At 42.3% G+C, this 13,419-nt stretch overlaps 1 protein-coding gene across 1 annotated transcript; it reads left to right on the forward strand.

The window, feature by feature from the left end:
• Nucleotides 1-181: 181 nt before the first annotated feature.
• On the forward strand, nucleotides 182-12,959 carry DCK (deoxycytidine kinase). The gene is made up of 7 exons (XM_081021224.1): nucleotides 182-342; nucleotides 3,082-3,197; nucleotides 6,622-6,815; nucleotides 8,422-8,569; nucleotides 9,115-9,230; nucleotides 9,588-9,687; nucleotides 11,644-12,959. The coding sequence occupies exons 1-7, from the start codon at nucleotides 273-275 to the stop codon at nucleotides 11,668-11,670; spliced, it is 771 nt and encodes a 256-aa protein (XP_080877350.1). The 5' UTR covers nucleotides 182-272; the 3' UTR covers nucleotides 11,671-12,959.
• Nucleotides 12,960-13,419: the final 460 nt, after the last annotated feature.

Consider the following 13,419-nt stretch of genomic DNA (forward strand, 5'->3'; position numbering starts at 1 on the left):
TGAGGTGAAAACGAAGCCGGAAGGAAGAAGCTGACTGGACTCCCGCGGGTGACGTCACTGCCCGGCATAGCCAACCCCGAGCGACGCCGCGCCAAATTCGAACGGCGGCTGGCGGGACAAACGGGATTGGCCGGCTGGCTGGCGCGCGCGCGGGCAGACGGGCTTACGTAGCCTCGGCGTGCGGGAAGACCGGAGCGCTCCCGCCTAGGTTTGTCCTCTCAGTCGCACCGTCTTCCCCGGGAGCTTCGCACCGTAGCCGGTAGGCAGTTTCCATGGCAACCCCACCTAAGCGGAGCCGGGTCGAGAGCGCCATCAAGAAGATCGCCATAGAAGGCAACATAGGTGAATTGTCTCTTATTTGCGCTGTTTTATATATTCCCTTCCCCCCTCCCGCTTTTCAGCAGTGTTGGTTGCGGGTGGGGCTTCCAATGGCGGTTTACAGAGAGCAGAGGATAAGGCCATAGCTTCCTTCTCAAGAAGCACGGCATAAAAGGAAAAGCGGGCTGGGAGGGAGGAGGAAAAAACGCAGGCTCAGGGGTCAGTTGCTCGACTTGGTTGCAAAAGTTATTGTAAGAAAGAACTGGCTGGACTAGGCAGCAGAGATAAAATAAAACGCGTGTGTGTATATGTGTGTGTGTGTGTGTGTGTGTATATATATATATATATATATACACACACGCAAACAGTGGTACCTCGGGTTAAGTACTTAATTCGTTCCGGAGGTCTGTTCTTAACCTGAAACACCACTTTAGCTAATGGGGCCTCCTGCTGCCGCCGTGCCACAGGAGCACAATTTCTGTTCTCATCCTGAAGCAAAGTTCTTAACCCAAGGTACTATTTCTGGGTTAGCGAAGTCTGTAACCTGAAGCGTATGTAACCTGAAGCGTATGTAACCTGAGGTACCACTGTATAGATATATACACCCACCCACCCACCTGCCTTAGCTGGACAGCCATGGTCCATAAAGTGCTGACCTGCCACAATCTCGCTTGGAGCTTGGAATATCACTCCACAAGTAGACTGAGCTGCTTCACCAGGCAAAGAAAAGAAAAGAAAAGAAAACCTTTTGCACCCAGCAAGTTGGAATGCCAAGATGCTGCAACCTTCCAACAGCTTGACCTCGCCCCCAAAGGCACACTCCTCCATTGTCTCCCGAGGCGGACAGATGCCAACAATGACGAAAAAGTGGTCTCATTTTTATTGCTGGATGGAATGAGGAATGGCTGCTACTGTGGGAGGTGTCTCTAAAATATGGGAAGTGGCAAAACCTTGGGACCAGCTGAATTACACTCTCTTCCATGGCATTGGGCTCTCAGTGTGGGGCAGGAGCTGAGGAAGAATTGACCTTAATGGTCTTATAAGCTGAAGGGGGAGATGGCCTTTGGGGCTATGGTATGGAATTGATTTAATTTACTGTATTATATTACCATGCTGCTTTTCATTCAGATGAATCCCAAAGCAGCTTATGAACAATAAATAGCAATAACATGATAGAACATCATAAATGCAGCATAAATCATATAGAACATAATAGGTCCCCAAAGCCACAGGTGCCCCCCACTCTGTAATGGGGTTCCTGTTTCTTTATATTATATGACAGGCAGAAATGCTCAAGTTCTCCCCACTGCTGTGTTGAGCAGATGTGTGCGGCTTCTTTCCTGGCAGTGCAATGGTACCCTGCTCTCTCTCCCCCCCCCCCCAATTCTACTTAGTTAATTTTAAGAACCATGATGCTTTCAGGTTTACAGTTTCTTTAAGCATACAGTATCATTCAAAGTTCATGTGATATAACAGAAGAATGCTTGAAATTGAAGATGTCTTTAAAATTCAGATAGCTAAACAGCTTAAAAAGGTACCTTTGTCTGCACAAAACTCCTGAGGCCAAAAGCCATCATATATATCACCTCAAGATTGTTATTATCGTTTATATAGTGCAGGCGCTCTGGCAGGCTCTAAGGCAGGAGCCCTGTAGATACTTTGTGACCATGCAGGCTAAGACTGATGGAAATTGTAGTCCCAATGCCCCCTGGACAACCAAAGGTTAGCCACTCCTACTGTAGGGGTTTGACAAGTTGCAAAAGAGTAGGGCAATAATATTTGGTGTACATCAATATAGATCTATGGGAGACAGAAAGTAGAGGTCCACTGTTGAGCCCCTCAAGCCTATAATTTTGGGTGTGCATTCTAAATTGGCTTCTAAAATTACCAACTATCTGAACTTGAACCTAAGTTTGTAAACTTGAAAATGTTCTTTATATACTCTTCTCATTGATTTAGCTTTGTATGACCTTGCTTTATCTTGCCCCACCCTACACCAAAACAAAAGACTCCTCGGCAATTATTCTCTCATCACTCATACAGCACACCCTGTTTGTCGAGTGAATTAGTCTTCAGGTGTGTCCTTAAAACTTCCAATTTTAAATGTGAAGTGGTGAGTTGGGAAGAAACTTGAAGACTTGAGGTGCCTTCACAGTATTTAAATTAAAAAGAAAAACCCTGTCCATAGATGTTACAGCCTAAAAATCCAAAGCTATACATCCTGTACATCCCTTCCTTTATTTTGGGTTCACATGCAAGAGTAAACATGGATAGGACTAGGCTACATGGTTGCAGTAATACAGACCTTGGGTTTGTCCCATTAAGCTCTTATGGCCTTATGTCTTGGTAAACATGTGTAGACTCATTCTTCAATCCAGAAAATAAATGTTATACTCTCACTGAAATAAAACACCAAATCTGTGCCCAAATGATGAAATTTTATGATTTGTAAAGCAATGCTACAGCAAACAGTGTTTCCTATATCTGGTACAATGTGATGAATAATGTTTATTTCATTATGCAAATATGTATAGATGCAATTTGCACAGGTGGCAGTGAAGCAGTGGAGAAAACTTTTGTGGGGCATGCTAGTATTACCCTACACTTTGCCAGATATTAAAGAATGAAAATAGTTTCCTTACTTGTTTACATTCAACAAATAAAATGTTTCAACTACATTTGTTCTGTCAAACATTTCCTGTTTTCAAATTGGTCCCAAGCACACGAATGCCAGTTTGATCAAAATCAATTTTATGTCCACAGCTGCCGGGAAGTCTACTTTTGTGAATATTCTCAAACAAGCCAGAGAAGATTGGGAAGTTGTTCCAGAACCAGTAGCAAGGTGGTGCAATGTTCAGAATTGCCCTGATGACAAAGAGGTATGAGGAAATATGATTCTGTGTTTAGGGGCGACGAACATATTTTTTGGAATGCAAAGTGTAAATGGAATTAATAAAAAAAACCACCACCAAATTTCAGTCTAGATCAGTGGGTGTATGATCTGTATGATCTATATTTTAGACTAGTGATGCATACAAATATTTGCACTGTTCTAGATTGAAAAAGAAGAACTCTGCTTTCATTTGCCCATGACAAAAAAAAATTTGCAGAAGTAGAACTGCAAAAATAAATATGGAAATGAAGGTTCTTTATACAAGGTTGCTTTATTTTCGTAACTACACCCATTAGAATTTTTATTTCTGACTGTAGACAGAATTGCTTCACCCAAATGTTCCTACAATCACCATGTGGGTGTGTGGGTGTGTGTGTGTGTATATATATATATATATATATATATTCAGCAGTTGAAAAACAAAAGGAAATTAAGATCTTTTTTAATGCTAGTGCAGCAGATCTGCTCTCTAGTGGTCAGAGTCATGAATGCCAATGCGTAGCTGTGTTTCCAGCAAACTATAAATGAACTATTGCAAGGGTTTTTGAGGTATAAATGTATTTTTGATTGGGATTCTTAATTGATTGGGATTGTGGGTTGTGATTTAGTCTCCTGATCTGAAATAAATGGAGACAGACTTCTCTTTGCTTGGGGCCTTTAAATGTCTGTTATAAGGTTCAGAATTTCTTTTTCCTGCACTGGAATTCACAGTGCATGGTCAAAAAAGTAACTGCTTGGAAAAGGTAATTTTAAGTATTAAATGCATGAAATGAATTTTTTGGTAATTATCTTATGCATGTAACATTTGGTTTTATGAAGGTTACCAAGCATACAGTCCTCATCTTATCCAAGTTAGAGCATTTCTGTTTCTAGTGGAAAATGTCATGACATAAATAGGTAAAACATTACCTTCATATGGGGGTAGGAAGAATACTATTTCTAAGTATCAAGATTGGGTTGTATGCTTTCGTATGTTATAGGAGCATGCCGCCAACTGCTTTTGGACATCAGTAGCAGCTGTTACTGAATTGTCTCCCTCAACAGATGGTATAAGCACGGCCAGCTTGATTTTTAATGTAACTGTCTCATGGCAGGAATAAAAAGTGTCCTCAATATTAAATAATAATAAACTTTTATTTATATCCCGCCCTCCCCGGCCAAAGTCGGGCTCAGGGTGGCTAACATCAGATATATAACATTAGTATAAAATCAAACAGTAATTAAATCACCTCCTAAAAACAGGTCAAAATCAAATTAAATCAAGAGTTTGATATTCTCTTCCACTTGCTCTCATGAAAACTCTTGGAGGCCTCCTGAGGCAGAAAGTGCTTTCTTTGAGCGAAATCCCTGGACTTTATTTTATTTTGTTTGGTTGAAACCTTCAGTGACTTGTCAACGTTTATTACCAGATGCTTGATTTTTAGCCAGTGTATCTCACTTTTACTTCTCTTCCTACTGTTTGTGAGTTTAATTTTGGGGCAGACCCTCTTCCATCTTCCCTGGGGCTCCTTAAGAAAGACCAGTGTCTCCTGATGGGGGGCAGTAAGTGCTGGAGTTCAAGCCAAGGGAGCACACATGCCAATGGCTCCTGACAGAACCAACAATGGCCTGAGAGAAGTGTTGGCGCAGCCTCTTCCCATCCTTCACTGGAGCTCTGTTTGAGAACTGAGGGAGAACAGGCCAGGGAGCTTGTGCCGTCAACTCCCAATCAGCCTGATTGAATTCTCTCACTGTTTTTGTTGATCATTTTTAGATATTTCTTGTTAACCACTTAGACCAGGCATAGGCAACCTTTGGCCCTGCAGATGTTTTGTCCTACAACTCCCATGATCCCTTGCTAACAGGACCAGTGGTCAGGGATGATGGGAATTGTAGTCCAAAACATCTGGAGGGCCAAAGGTTGCCTATGCCTCACTTAGACATTTTATTCCTACCAGGCTGTATATAAATTTTGTTGAATAAATAAAAGAAAGAACAACTTGTTCCTAGGAAAATACTTTCCGTAGTAGTTGTTTGCACTCAATGAGTGGGGAGAGTGTGTCATGGAAATCTACTCAGTAGCGATCCAGAGCAGAACTCCAATGTATCGTTAGCAGAGTAAAAACTTAAACACGCTGCAGAATTTCCCAAAAATAGACCAGAGGCAACTGTATTTCATCTAGCAGAGCTTTATGGCTACTGAAGGCAAATGAGCATAATGGTTACAAATCCAATACATTCAGAATTGGTACTGTACATGAGAAATCCAGTTGCAGCCGACTTAACTTGAACTTACAATAACTTATAATAAGTCTAAACCTTAACACTAAGCATACTGTGTACAGAATACCACAACGGAAGGAAAAGAGATAGAAAGAGGAAGTGAAGCCCAGGCTCCTTCTGGCCTTATTTTATAGTCAGCTTGACAGAAGAGATAAGAGAACCCATTTAAGCCAGCTGTACTCAGCTTCTCTGAAGGAATAGTCCAAACATCATGAACCTTCTTGTTTCTTTCACACAGAGAAGCTTCCAGATCCAGAGCCCTCTTGAATTAAGTAGACTAGGAAGTAGACACATCAGATCAATACTTTCTGCACTAAGAAATGCAAACTGTCAGAGTGTTCTTGCTTTGGCTTCAGATAATGTTGGACTCCCAATACTCATCTGCGCCAGGTAGCTTAGCCACTGTCAGGTGGGAGGTGTAGCCTGTGGGCAAATGCTCAAAATGATCAGGTGTTGTGGTGGGGAGCCGGCTAGTTTGCTTGCAAACTAGGAAATCAATAGGTGAATTGGGACACGCAAAAGAAGATAGAGTAGGTCCCAAGGTTTGTTCATGTAACACCATATTCTGGTTTGGTGTTTCAGGTGATTGAATGCAAAGTTATGAAGGTTCTATAAATCACTGTTTGGCCACAAATCTTTAGTCTATACAGTTGTACCTTGTTTTGTGACCGGGATCTGTTCTGGAGCCCCAGCTGCTAGCCGAAAAGGACGCAGGGCAAAGTGTCGCGTCTGCACACGCGTGTGGAGCGGTTTGCGCTTCTGCGCACAGCGCGATTTAGCACTTCTGCGCATGCACAAATGGCAAACCCGGAAGTAACCTGTTCCGGTACTTCCGGGTTTGCCGCGGATGTTCGCTTAAGCAGACGCTGGGCGAGGCGGACGTTCGCGGAGGTATTACTGTACCTGACATTGCTGGGTTTTTTTCACAGAAGAAACTGACAGTGACATGGCTGCCTTTCTGGCAGAAGTTATTCCACTAATACATATCAGTTAGTTGGCGAACTTTAAAATGCAGCTGAGAAGGTAAAGCTGAATGAAGTTAGGACATTCTGTTAGAACTTGGTGACCTTGGAATATTTTAACAGCAGCTTTTTTATTTAAAAAAATGCTACCTTTTTAAAAAGTCACGTTATTTGTATTTTAAACAGGAGCTTACTTCCTCTCAAAAGAGTGGTGGCAACTTGCTTGAGATGATGTATGAGAAGCCAGAGAGATGGTCCTTCACTTTCCAGACTTACGCTTGCCTGAGCAGAATCCGGGCTCAACTTAAATCTTTTGAAAGGAAACTCAAAGAAGCTGAGAACCCCGTCGTATTCTTTGAGAGATCTGTTTACAGTGACAGGTTTGTATGTGTTTCTTGCTAATTCTTGCAGTTCCTTTCTTTTATGTGTTGCTCCTAATGGCCGTTTCAGTTTGTAAGACAAAAGCTTTCCTCCTCTGGATTGTTAGAACGATGTTCTCGACGCTGGAATGAAACAGAGGAAAGATGTATAGAGTCGTACCTTGGAAGTCGAACGGAATCCATTCCGGAAGTCCGTTCGGCTTCCAAAACGTTCAGAAACCAAAGCACGGCTTCTGATTGGCTGCAGGAAGCTCCTGCTGCCAATCGGAAGCAGCAGAAGCCATGTTGGATGTTTGGCTTCCAAAAGAACGTTCGAAAAACAGAACAGTCACTCCCAGGTTTGCTGGGAGCCAAAACATCTGAGTACCAAGGCGTTCGGGAGCCAAGGTATGACTATATATGAAAAAGTGGCATGGAGGGAGAGAAGCAGATGTTGTTAGCTGCTGCGTTGATCGCAATCTCTGTATTGGTTTCTGCCATGCTGTTCTTTCACTTTGCAGAAAGCAGTATATGAGGATACCTCTGGAGCGCCATATACGTTAAGCTGCTCCACTGGAACTTCCAAGCAGCTGCTGGGAGGCTGGCTCTATGTAGCCAAAAAGCAACAAATGGTTGATCAGCTGGCTAAATTTTGGAGGTGTGATTGATTTTCCAGGAATTACAGTTGCAGTGTTAACAGTCCCTGAATACCTAGTTCTTGAAATTGCAGACCCCTAGAAAAAAATACCTGTGTTCAAACTGAATCTAGAGGGGTTTGGGGGCTTATAAGAGAAAGAAGAAGAAGAAGAAGAGTTTGGATTTGATATCCCGCTTTATCACTACCCTAAGGAGTCTCAAAGCGGCTCACATTCTCCTTTCGCTTCCTCCCCCACAACAAACACTCTGTGAGGTGAGTGGGGCTGAGAGACTTCAGAGAAGTGTGACTGGCCCAAGGTCACCCAGCAGCTGCATGTGGAGGAGCGGAGACTCAAACCCGGTTCCCCAGATTGCAAGACTACCGCTCTTAACCACTACACCACACTGGCTCTCAGTATTATAATGCTCCTGTGTAAAATGTAATGCAAGATAAATCCGTCATTTGCCTTTAAAAACAGAAGGCCTTCCCAAAGAGATGGCCACCATCTTGGTATTGAGCAAGCTGCCCCATCATCATTGGGCATATCGTTGCCCCTCCTCCCCAGTTTGCTCAAGGAGATCCATACACAGACCATTCAAGAAGTTGTCAGGGGAATGGAGTGTTTGCAAGTTGATAAACAAGGCTTGGAGAGAGCCCCACGGTTTCTTCCTTTGTAGGCTCTCCTCCCTTTGGGGAAATGTGTTAACCCAAAGATGTACAGGTTGCCTAGAAGATACTCAGACTGTGGCAAGTGCCCAGAGAAAGGGCATTCCGTACTGGTGGGGCATCCGCCAAAACACATCATTGTTCACTCACCTCTGTTATTCATTGAATCCACTCTTCTACATAAAAAGCATTCAGCGCTTTACAGTTTCATCCCTAGTCATTAGTTACCTATCATCACTCGCCTTCCCTTTAGCAAATATTCTTTCATCATTTCTTAGAAAGGTTAGAAAATGACACTGAGCTTGATTGCCTCCTTTTGTGTAGGTACATTTTTGCATCTAATTTATATGAGACGGACTGCATGAATGAAACCGAGTGGACTATTTACCAAGACTGGCATAACTGGATGAACCAGCAGTTTGGCTCAAGTCTTCGGCTGGATGGCATTATTTATCTCCGAGCTACCCCTGAGGTAAGAAATGAAGTTTGTGGGCCTGTCTGACAACAGAGCCTGTGGGCCCTCACCTCTGTCAGTCAACCTAAATCTTATTGAAAAGGCAGTGTTTGTGTGTGAGAAAGAACACACTGGGCTGCATCTTAACAAGTTCAGGTGCTGTTATTACATGGTTTACATTGTGCCTTGTGTACAGGTGGGTGTAGGATTGCAAGTTAAGGGCGAATGACAATACAAAGAGTTCTGTGGCGCCATAAAGACTTCCCACAGCACAAGTTTCTGTAGGTCTGTGTTAGCTGGTGTGCTATTTTGTTTTGCTTTGCAAAAATGCATGCTGAAAAATACATACAGTAAATGAGGAGTCTTTAAGGTGCCAGGTTGACATTTTCTGCAACACATATGTATTTTATATACCATTTCATACATTAAAGTCTCTAAGCAGTTTATAAAAGAATCCTCAGCCTTAACATGTTTTCCCTTTAAGGTTAGTGTAGCTGTGCCTTTTCCCCTTTAAGATGATTATTATTACTGCTTCATTCCAGTTGTGACTTCTTTATTTTTAGAAATGCTTGAATAGGATTTATGTGCGTGGGAGGGATGAAGAACAAGGCATTCCTATGGAATATCTGGAAAAACTTCATTACAAACATGAAAGCTGGCTCCAGCACAGAACGTTGCGGTAAATATTAAATAGATTACGAATTTAAACCAGCGGATAAGATAGTTGCCATTGCTGAAAACTATAGATATCTTACCTAACTTTAGAAACTTTGCTGTGTATATTTGAGACCCTAATTTATAAGACGGTAAAGAATTCTCAGCCTGGGCAGCTCCCACGATTGGAAATGCAACAGCAAAGGCTTCAATCCTGTGCACACTTTCCCAGAAGTAAGATCCATTGCCAGGACTTACTTCGGAGAAACACGCATAGGGTTGTGCTGCAAACTTCAAGAAACAGACGTATTTTTGTAATTAACTTCCTTTGCCCTCTTCATGTCTTCAGTTTCCCAATTCAGATGTCCTGTTTTCTTTACAGAACAGATTTTGAATACCTGCAAGATGTACCTGTTCTAACACTGGACGTAAATGAAGACTTCAAAGGCAACAAAGAAAGGCATGAAGATATGATTGAAAAGGTAAAAGCCGCCAGAAAGTATTTAACATCTCCCTTCTTGGATGACCACACTTAACTATTTTTTAAAGCCCTGGTGGTTTAATATGTTGATGGTGGACAATGAAAGTCCACACATACAAAGGGGGGCATATGTGGAGTGGTCCCCGCCCATCAGAGTAAATGCAGAAGGCCTTGCAAATACAGGAATTTTCTCGGTTCATTGGAGTCTTCATGCCCACCCTGTAGCAAATAGTTTTCAGATATGTTTTCCGTATAGTCCTCTTTTTTCTCTCCTTTGCACTACAAGCAGTAGTTGACCTTTTAATTTTGGTTAGCTCTCTGAGACAGAGCTTTCCAAACTTTTCATGTTGGTGACACACTATTTAGACATGCATCATTTCATGTCACAGTAATTCAGTTTTACTAGCAAGCCAGAGGTTAAACTAATCCCTTTCCAGCCGCAGGAGGAGTGCAGGGAGCATTTGCATGACACACCTACACACTGCAGCCAACACACAATTTGCAAAGCTCTGCTCTTGAGATATCGTTGCGTTTTCATAGTCATATAAGTGCACAATCTGCTTCCACGTTTCTGAAAGCCTGAAGGAAGTTCCGTTGTTTCCCTGGTCACTGTTGTACAAAGTTTTTGGCCACATTCACACATGAGCTAAACTGTGGTTTGTTTAAGTCCTTTATGGTGGTTTATTTAGGAAGACTTGAATAATCCTGCTCTCATCATCATATTGATGCAAAATAGATTGAAAGAGTGATTCCTTTCTCTCCACCCCCAACTGCTCCACACCCACATTTGCTACCCGAGGAACACTGGTCTGTAGTAAGGACTTGAACGGTTCTGCTTCCTTACAGAAAGTTGTATTTTTCTCCAAAGCGTTCTCAAGAAATAGAGACCTGATTTTGTTTTGGTGATTGAAGAAAGTTTAAACTTTCTTAATTCATAGAATTCATAGAATAGAATTCATAGAATTCATAGAATCATAGAGTTGGAAGAGACCACAAGGGCCATCGAGTCCAACCCCCTGCCAAGCAGGAAACACCATCAGAGCACTCCTGACATATGGTTGTCAAGCCTCTGCTTAAAGACCTCCAAAGAAGGAGACTCCACCACACTCCTTGGCAGCAAATTCCACTGTCGAACAGCTCTTACTGTCAGGAAGTTCTTCCTAATGTTTAGGTGGAATCTTCTTTCTTGTAGTTTGGATCCATTGCTCCGTGTCCGCTTCTCTGGAGCGGCAGAAAACAACCTTTCTCTAATTGGCCAGTCATTTTAGTGATGATTTTGAATTCTTTTTATGGAGTTCTGTGTTTTATTGTATATGTTGTTACATACACACTGCATTGATATATGAATAGGAAGTATATAAATATGTTAAGTAATAAATAAATCCACAGCAGCTGCAAACACTCAGCCCTCTTCGTAAGTCTACGGGTGCAATCACAAGGCCCTTCTCCCCTCTCTTGCTCACTTTTTGGAACATTACTATGAACTATGTTAGTGCGGATTTTGTGCCATCTTTGGAAAAGTGATCAGAAACTTCACTAACGTTACTTTGTATGCCGCCATGCAGTGCTTGTTTTTAATCTGAGATGGTTGTGGTATTTATTAATGTTGGCTTTCTTTAGTAGTTCTGGCCACTGTTCACATTGTTTTCACTCGCCTGGGAGAACTTGGTGCTTCAGGGCTTCTGAAGCTAAGCCAGTATGAATCTGTTCAGTCCCTTAAGTGAGAAGCTACTGGCAGCCCCTAAGAGATGGGTGGAGGTGGGGGTGATTATTTGAGGTAAAAACCAAACCCTGAATCCTTTTAGGAGCTTTTTAAATTTAAAAATGTGTTACTCTTGTGGCAAGTTAGTTATTCTGTGATATGAAAGAGACGTTTCCCAGAACCTAGCAACCAGTGCTTTTTTTTTTCTATCTTGGTCACTAATTTTTGATAAATTCTGTGCTTTTGTCTTTTCAGGTCAAAGAATTTCTGAGCACTTTGTAGCCATTCCCGAAACCACACCGAACTTGAGCATTCCTGGCATTCATATTGCTTAGTTTGCGTTGCCAATTCTGTTTTTGCTTAAGGTGTCCAAGGGCAGAGTCCAGCTTTCGTTGCATTGTTGAACCTTTGCAGTGGACTGGGTTTTTATAGCACTTATATTGTATTTGGCTTTCTTAGGTGAAGTGTTTGGAAAGACCCATCCCTAATATTACAAATCAGAGTTCAGGGAGTCCTGCGAAATACATTCTGCTTGCGACATAAACGAAATAGGCGGAACCGTTTACTTTTCTGGAACTGAATTCGGGAAACCTGTGTGAGAACGTGGGACCTCTTTGTACACACCCACAAGTTGATTGGGATATTCATAAAGTTCCAAGAGCAGTGGGATCATACTAAAGGGATGCTGTTTCTGCTCACCTAGATTTTGTATGCATGTGTGGTTAGGAAGGGGGGCATAGGGTCTGCATTTTGTCCAAAGCAGTCTGCGTGTGTAAGGGGTGATGATTTTTTTTAAAAAAAGCCATATGCAAACCAGCCAAAAGCAACAGCATTGTAGTCAGGTGTGTGTTTGTCTAGAAATTAAGGCAGTTCTTAAAGGCAATCCCTGGCCCCCGCTGCTGTTTTCCAAGATAACTGCTTTTGCCTGCTTCTGTAGAGAGGCACAGCAATCCAACCAGGTCAGGGACGGGGAGAGAATCACTGAACTGAAAACTTAGCCGGATCCTGCAACCTCTTCTTTACTTAAAGCCAAGGTGCTACATACAGAAAACTAGAGGCAAGAACATGCCCAGTAGGATTCCTCCCCTCCACAAATGTTTTAAATGAATTATTTCCTATGGCAGGATGGGGCCATTTAATGACTCCTTGCTTTGTTCCTGAATTGCCCCTAAATGTGGTTTGTTTTAAACATTCCCTTTCCCATTGGGGCTGTTTGAGGGGAGGGAGGATGGGTGGGCATGTATACATACAAATCTCATACGCACTGATAATGGGAGTGTGATGTTTTATGAATTTTGCATCCCTTTGGATTGACAGAAAGGGAACCTCTGGAATAACCATGGCTTGAATTTTTATTCTTAAAACTGATTTTTTTAAAATATTAAAAGTTATGATCAAACCAATTGTGTAACCCACTTGAAATATATATTTATTTTAATGCAATGTATTACTGTCTGGATGTAGTTGGCCTCAAGGTCATTTTAGCATCTGAAGATTCTACGGTGTTAGTGCTGTGATCTGTGTGATCATGTTGGAAACTTTTGGCTGAAATAAATATAGAAGCGTCTTCAGTTCTGCGCCACTTAAGTCATTTGTCACAATTCTTCGCATGTTTCTAGCCTGGATTTGATTCTCATTTCCCCTTTATCTCTAAACTGCAAGCCTTACCCCCACCCCCAGATATTTGAAATAAGTGGGATAACCTACATTCTTCGCTCCACATACATTCTGTGTTTAGACCTCAGCACAGTCCGTTTGGGCACAGTCCAGCGTAGAGTGAAGGGGGCTAGGACCAGATCAGCAGTTTTCGTTTCTGTCCGTCTCTCCGCTTATACATGCATCGCAGCTGCTCTATGCATAAATAGCCAGAGGTCTCCAGCAACAGTCTCTCTTCCTCCCACTCTCATGCCCCATAAACATTCTTTGCATTCACTGCAGCAGTTTAAAACCAACTTTACAAGCAGCAGACTTTGTCCTCTTTAAAAGCACAGCCTATCCGTTGCATGTGGATTATTTAACTAGACCTGGGTC

Source organism: Podarcis pityusensis (genome assembly GCF_964106645.2).
Source record: "Podarcis pityusensis genome assembly, chromosome: 9".
In the NCBI taxonomy this organism is placed as follows: Eukaryota; Metazoa; Chordata; class Lepidosauria; order Squamata; family Lacertidae; genus Podarcis; species Podarcis pityusensis.

What these genes read in the sequence shown, in the direction of transcription:
- DCK (XM_081021224.1), top strand. Translation starts at nt 273, where the DNA reads ATGGCAACCCCACCTAAGCGGAGCCGGGTCGAGAGCGCCATCAAGAAG. An exon ending in AGATCTGTTTACAGTGACAG is followed by an intron (nt 6,816 to 8,421) that starts GTTTGTATGTGT and finishes CCTTTTGTGTAG; the next exon opens with GTACATTTTTGCATCTAATT. An exon ending in ATGAAGATATGATTGAAAAG is followed by an intron (nt 9,688 to 11,643) that starts GTAAAAGCCGCC and finishes TTGTCTTTTCAG; the next exon opens with GTCAAAGAATTTCTGAGCAC.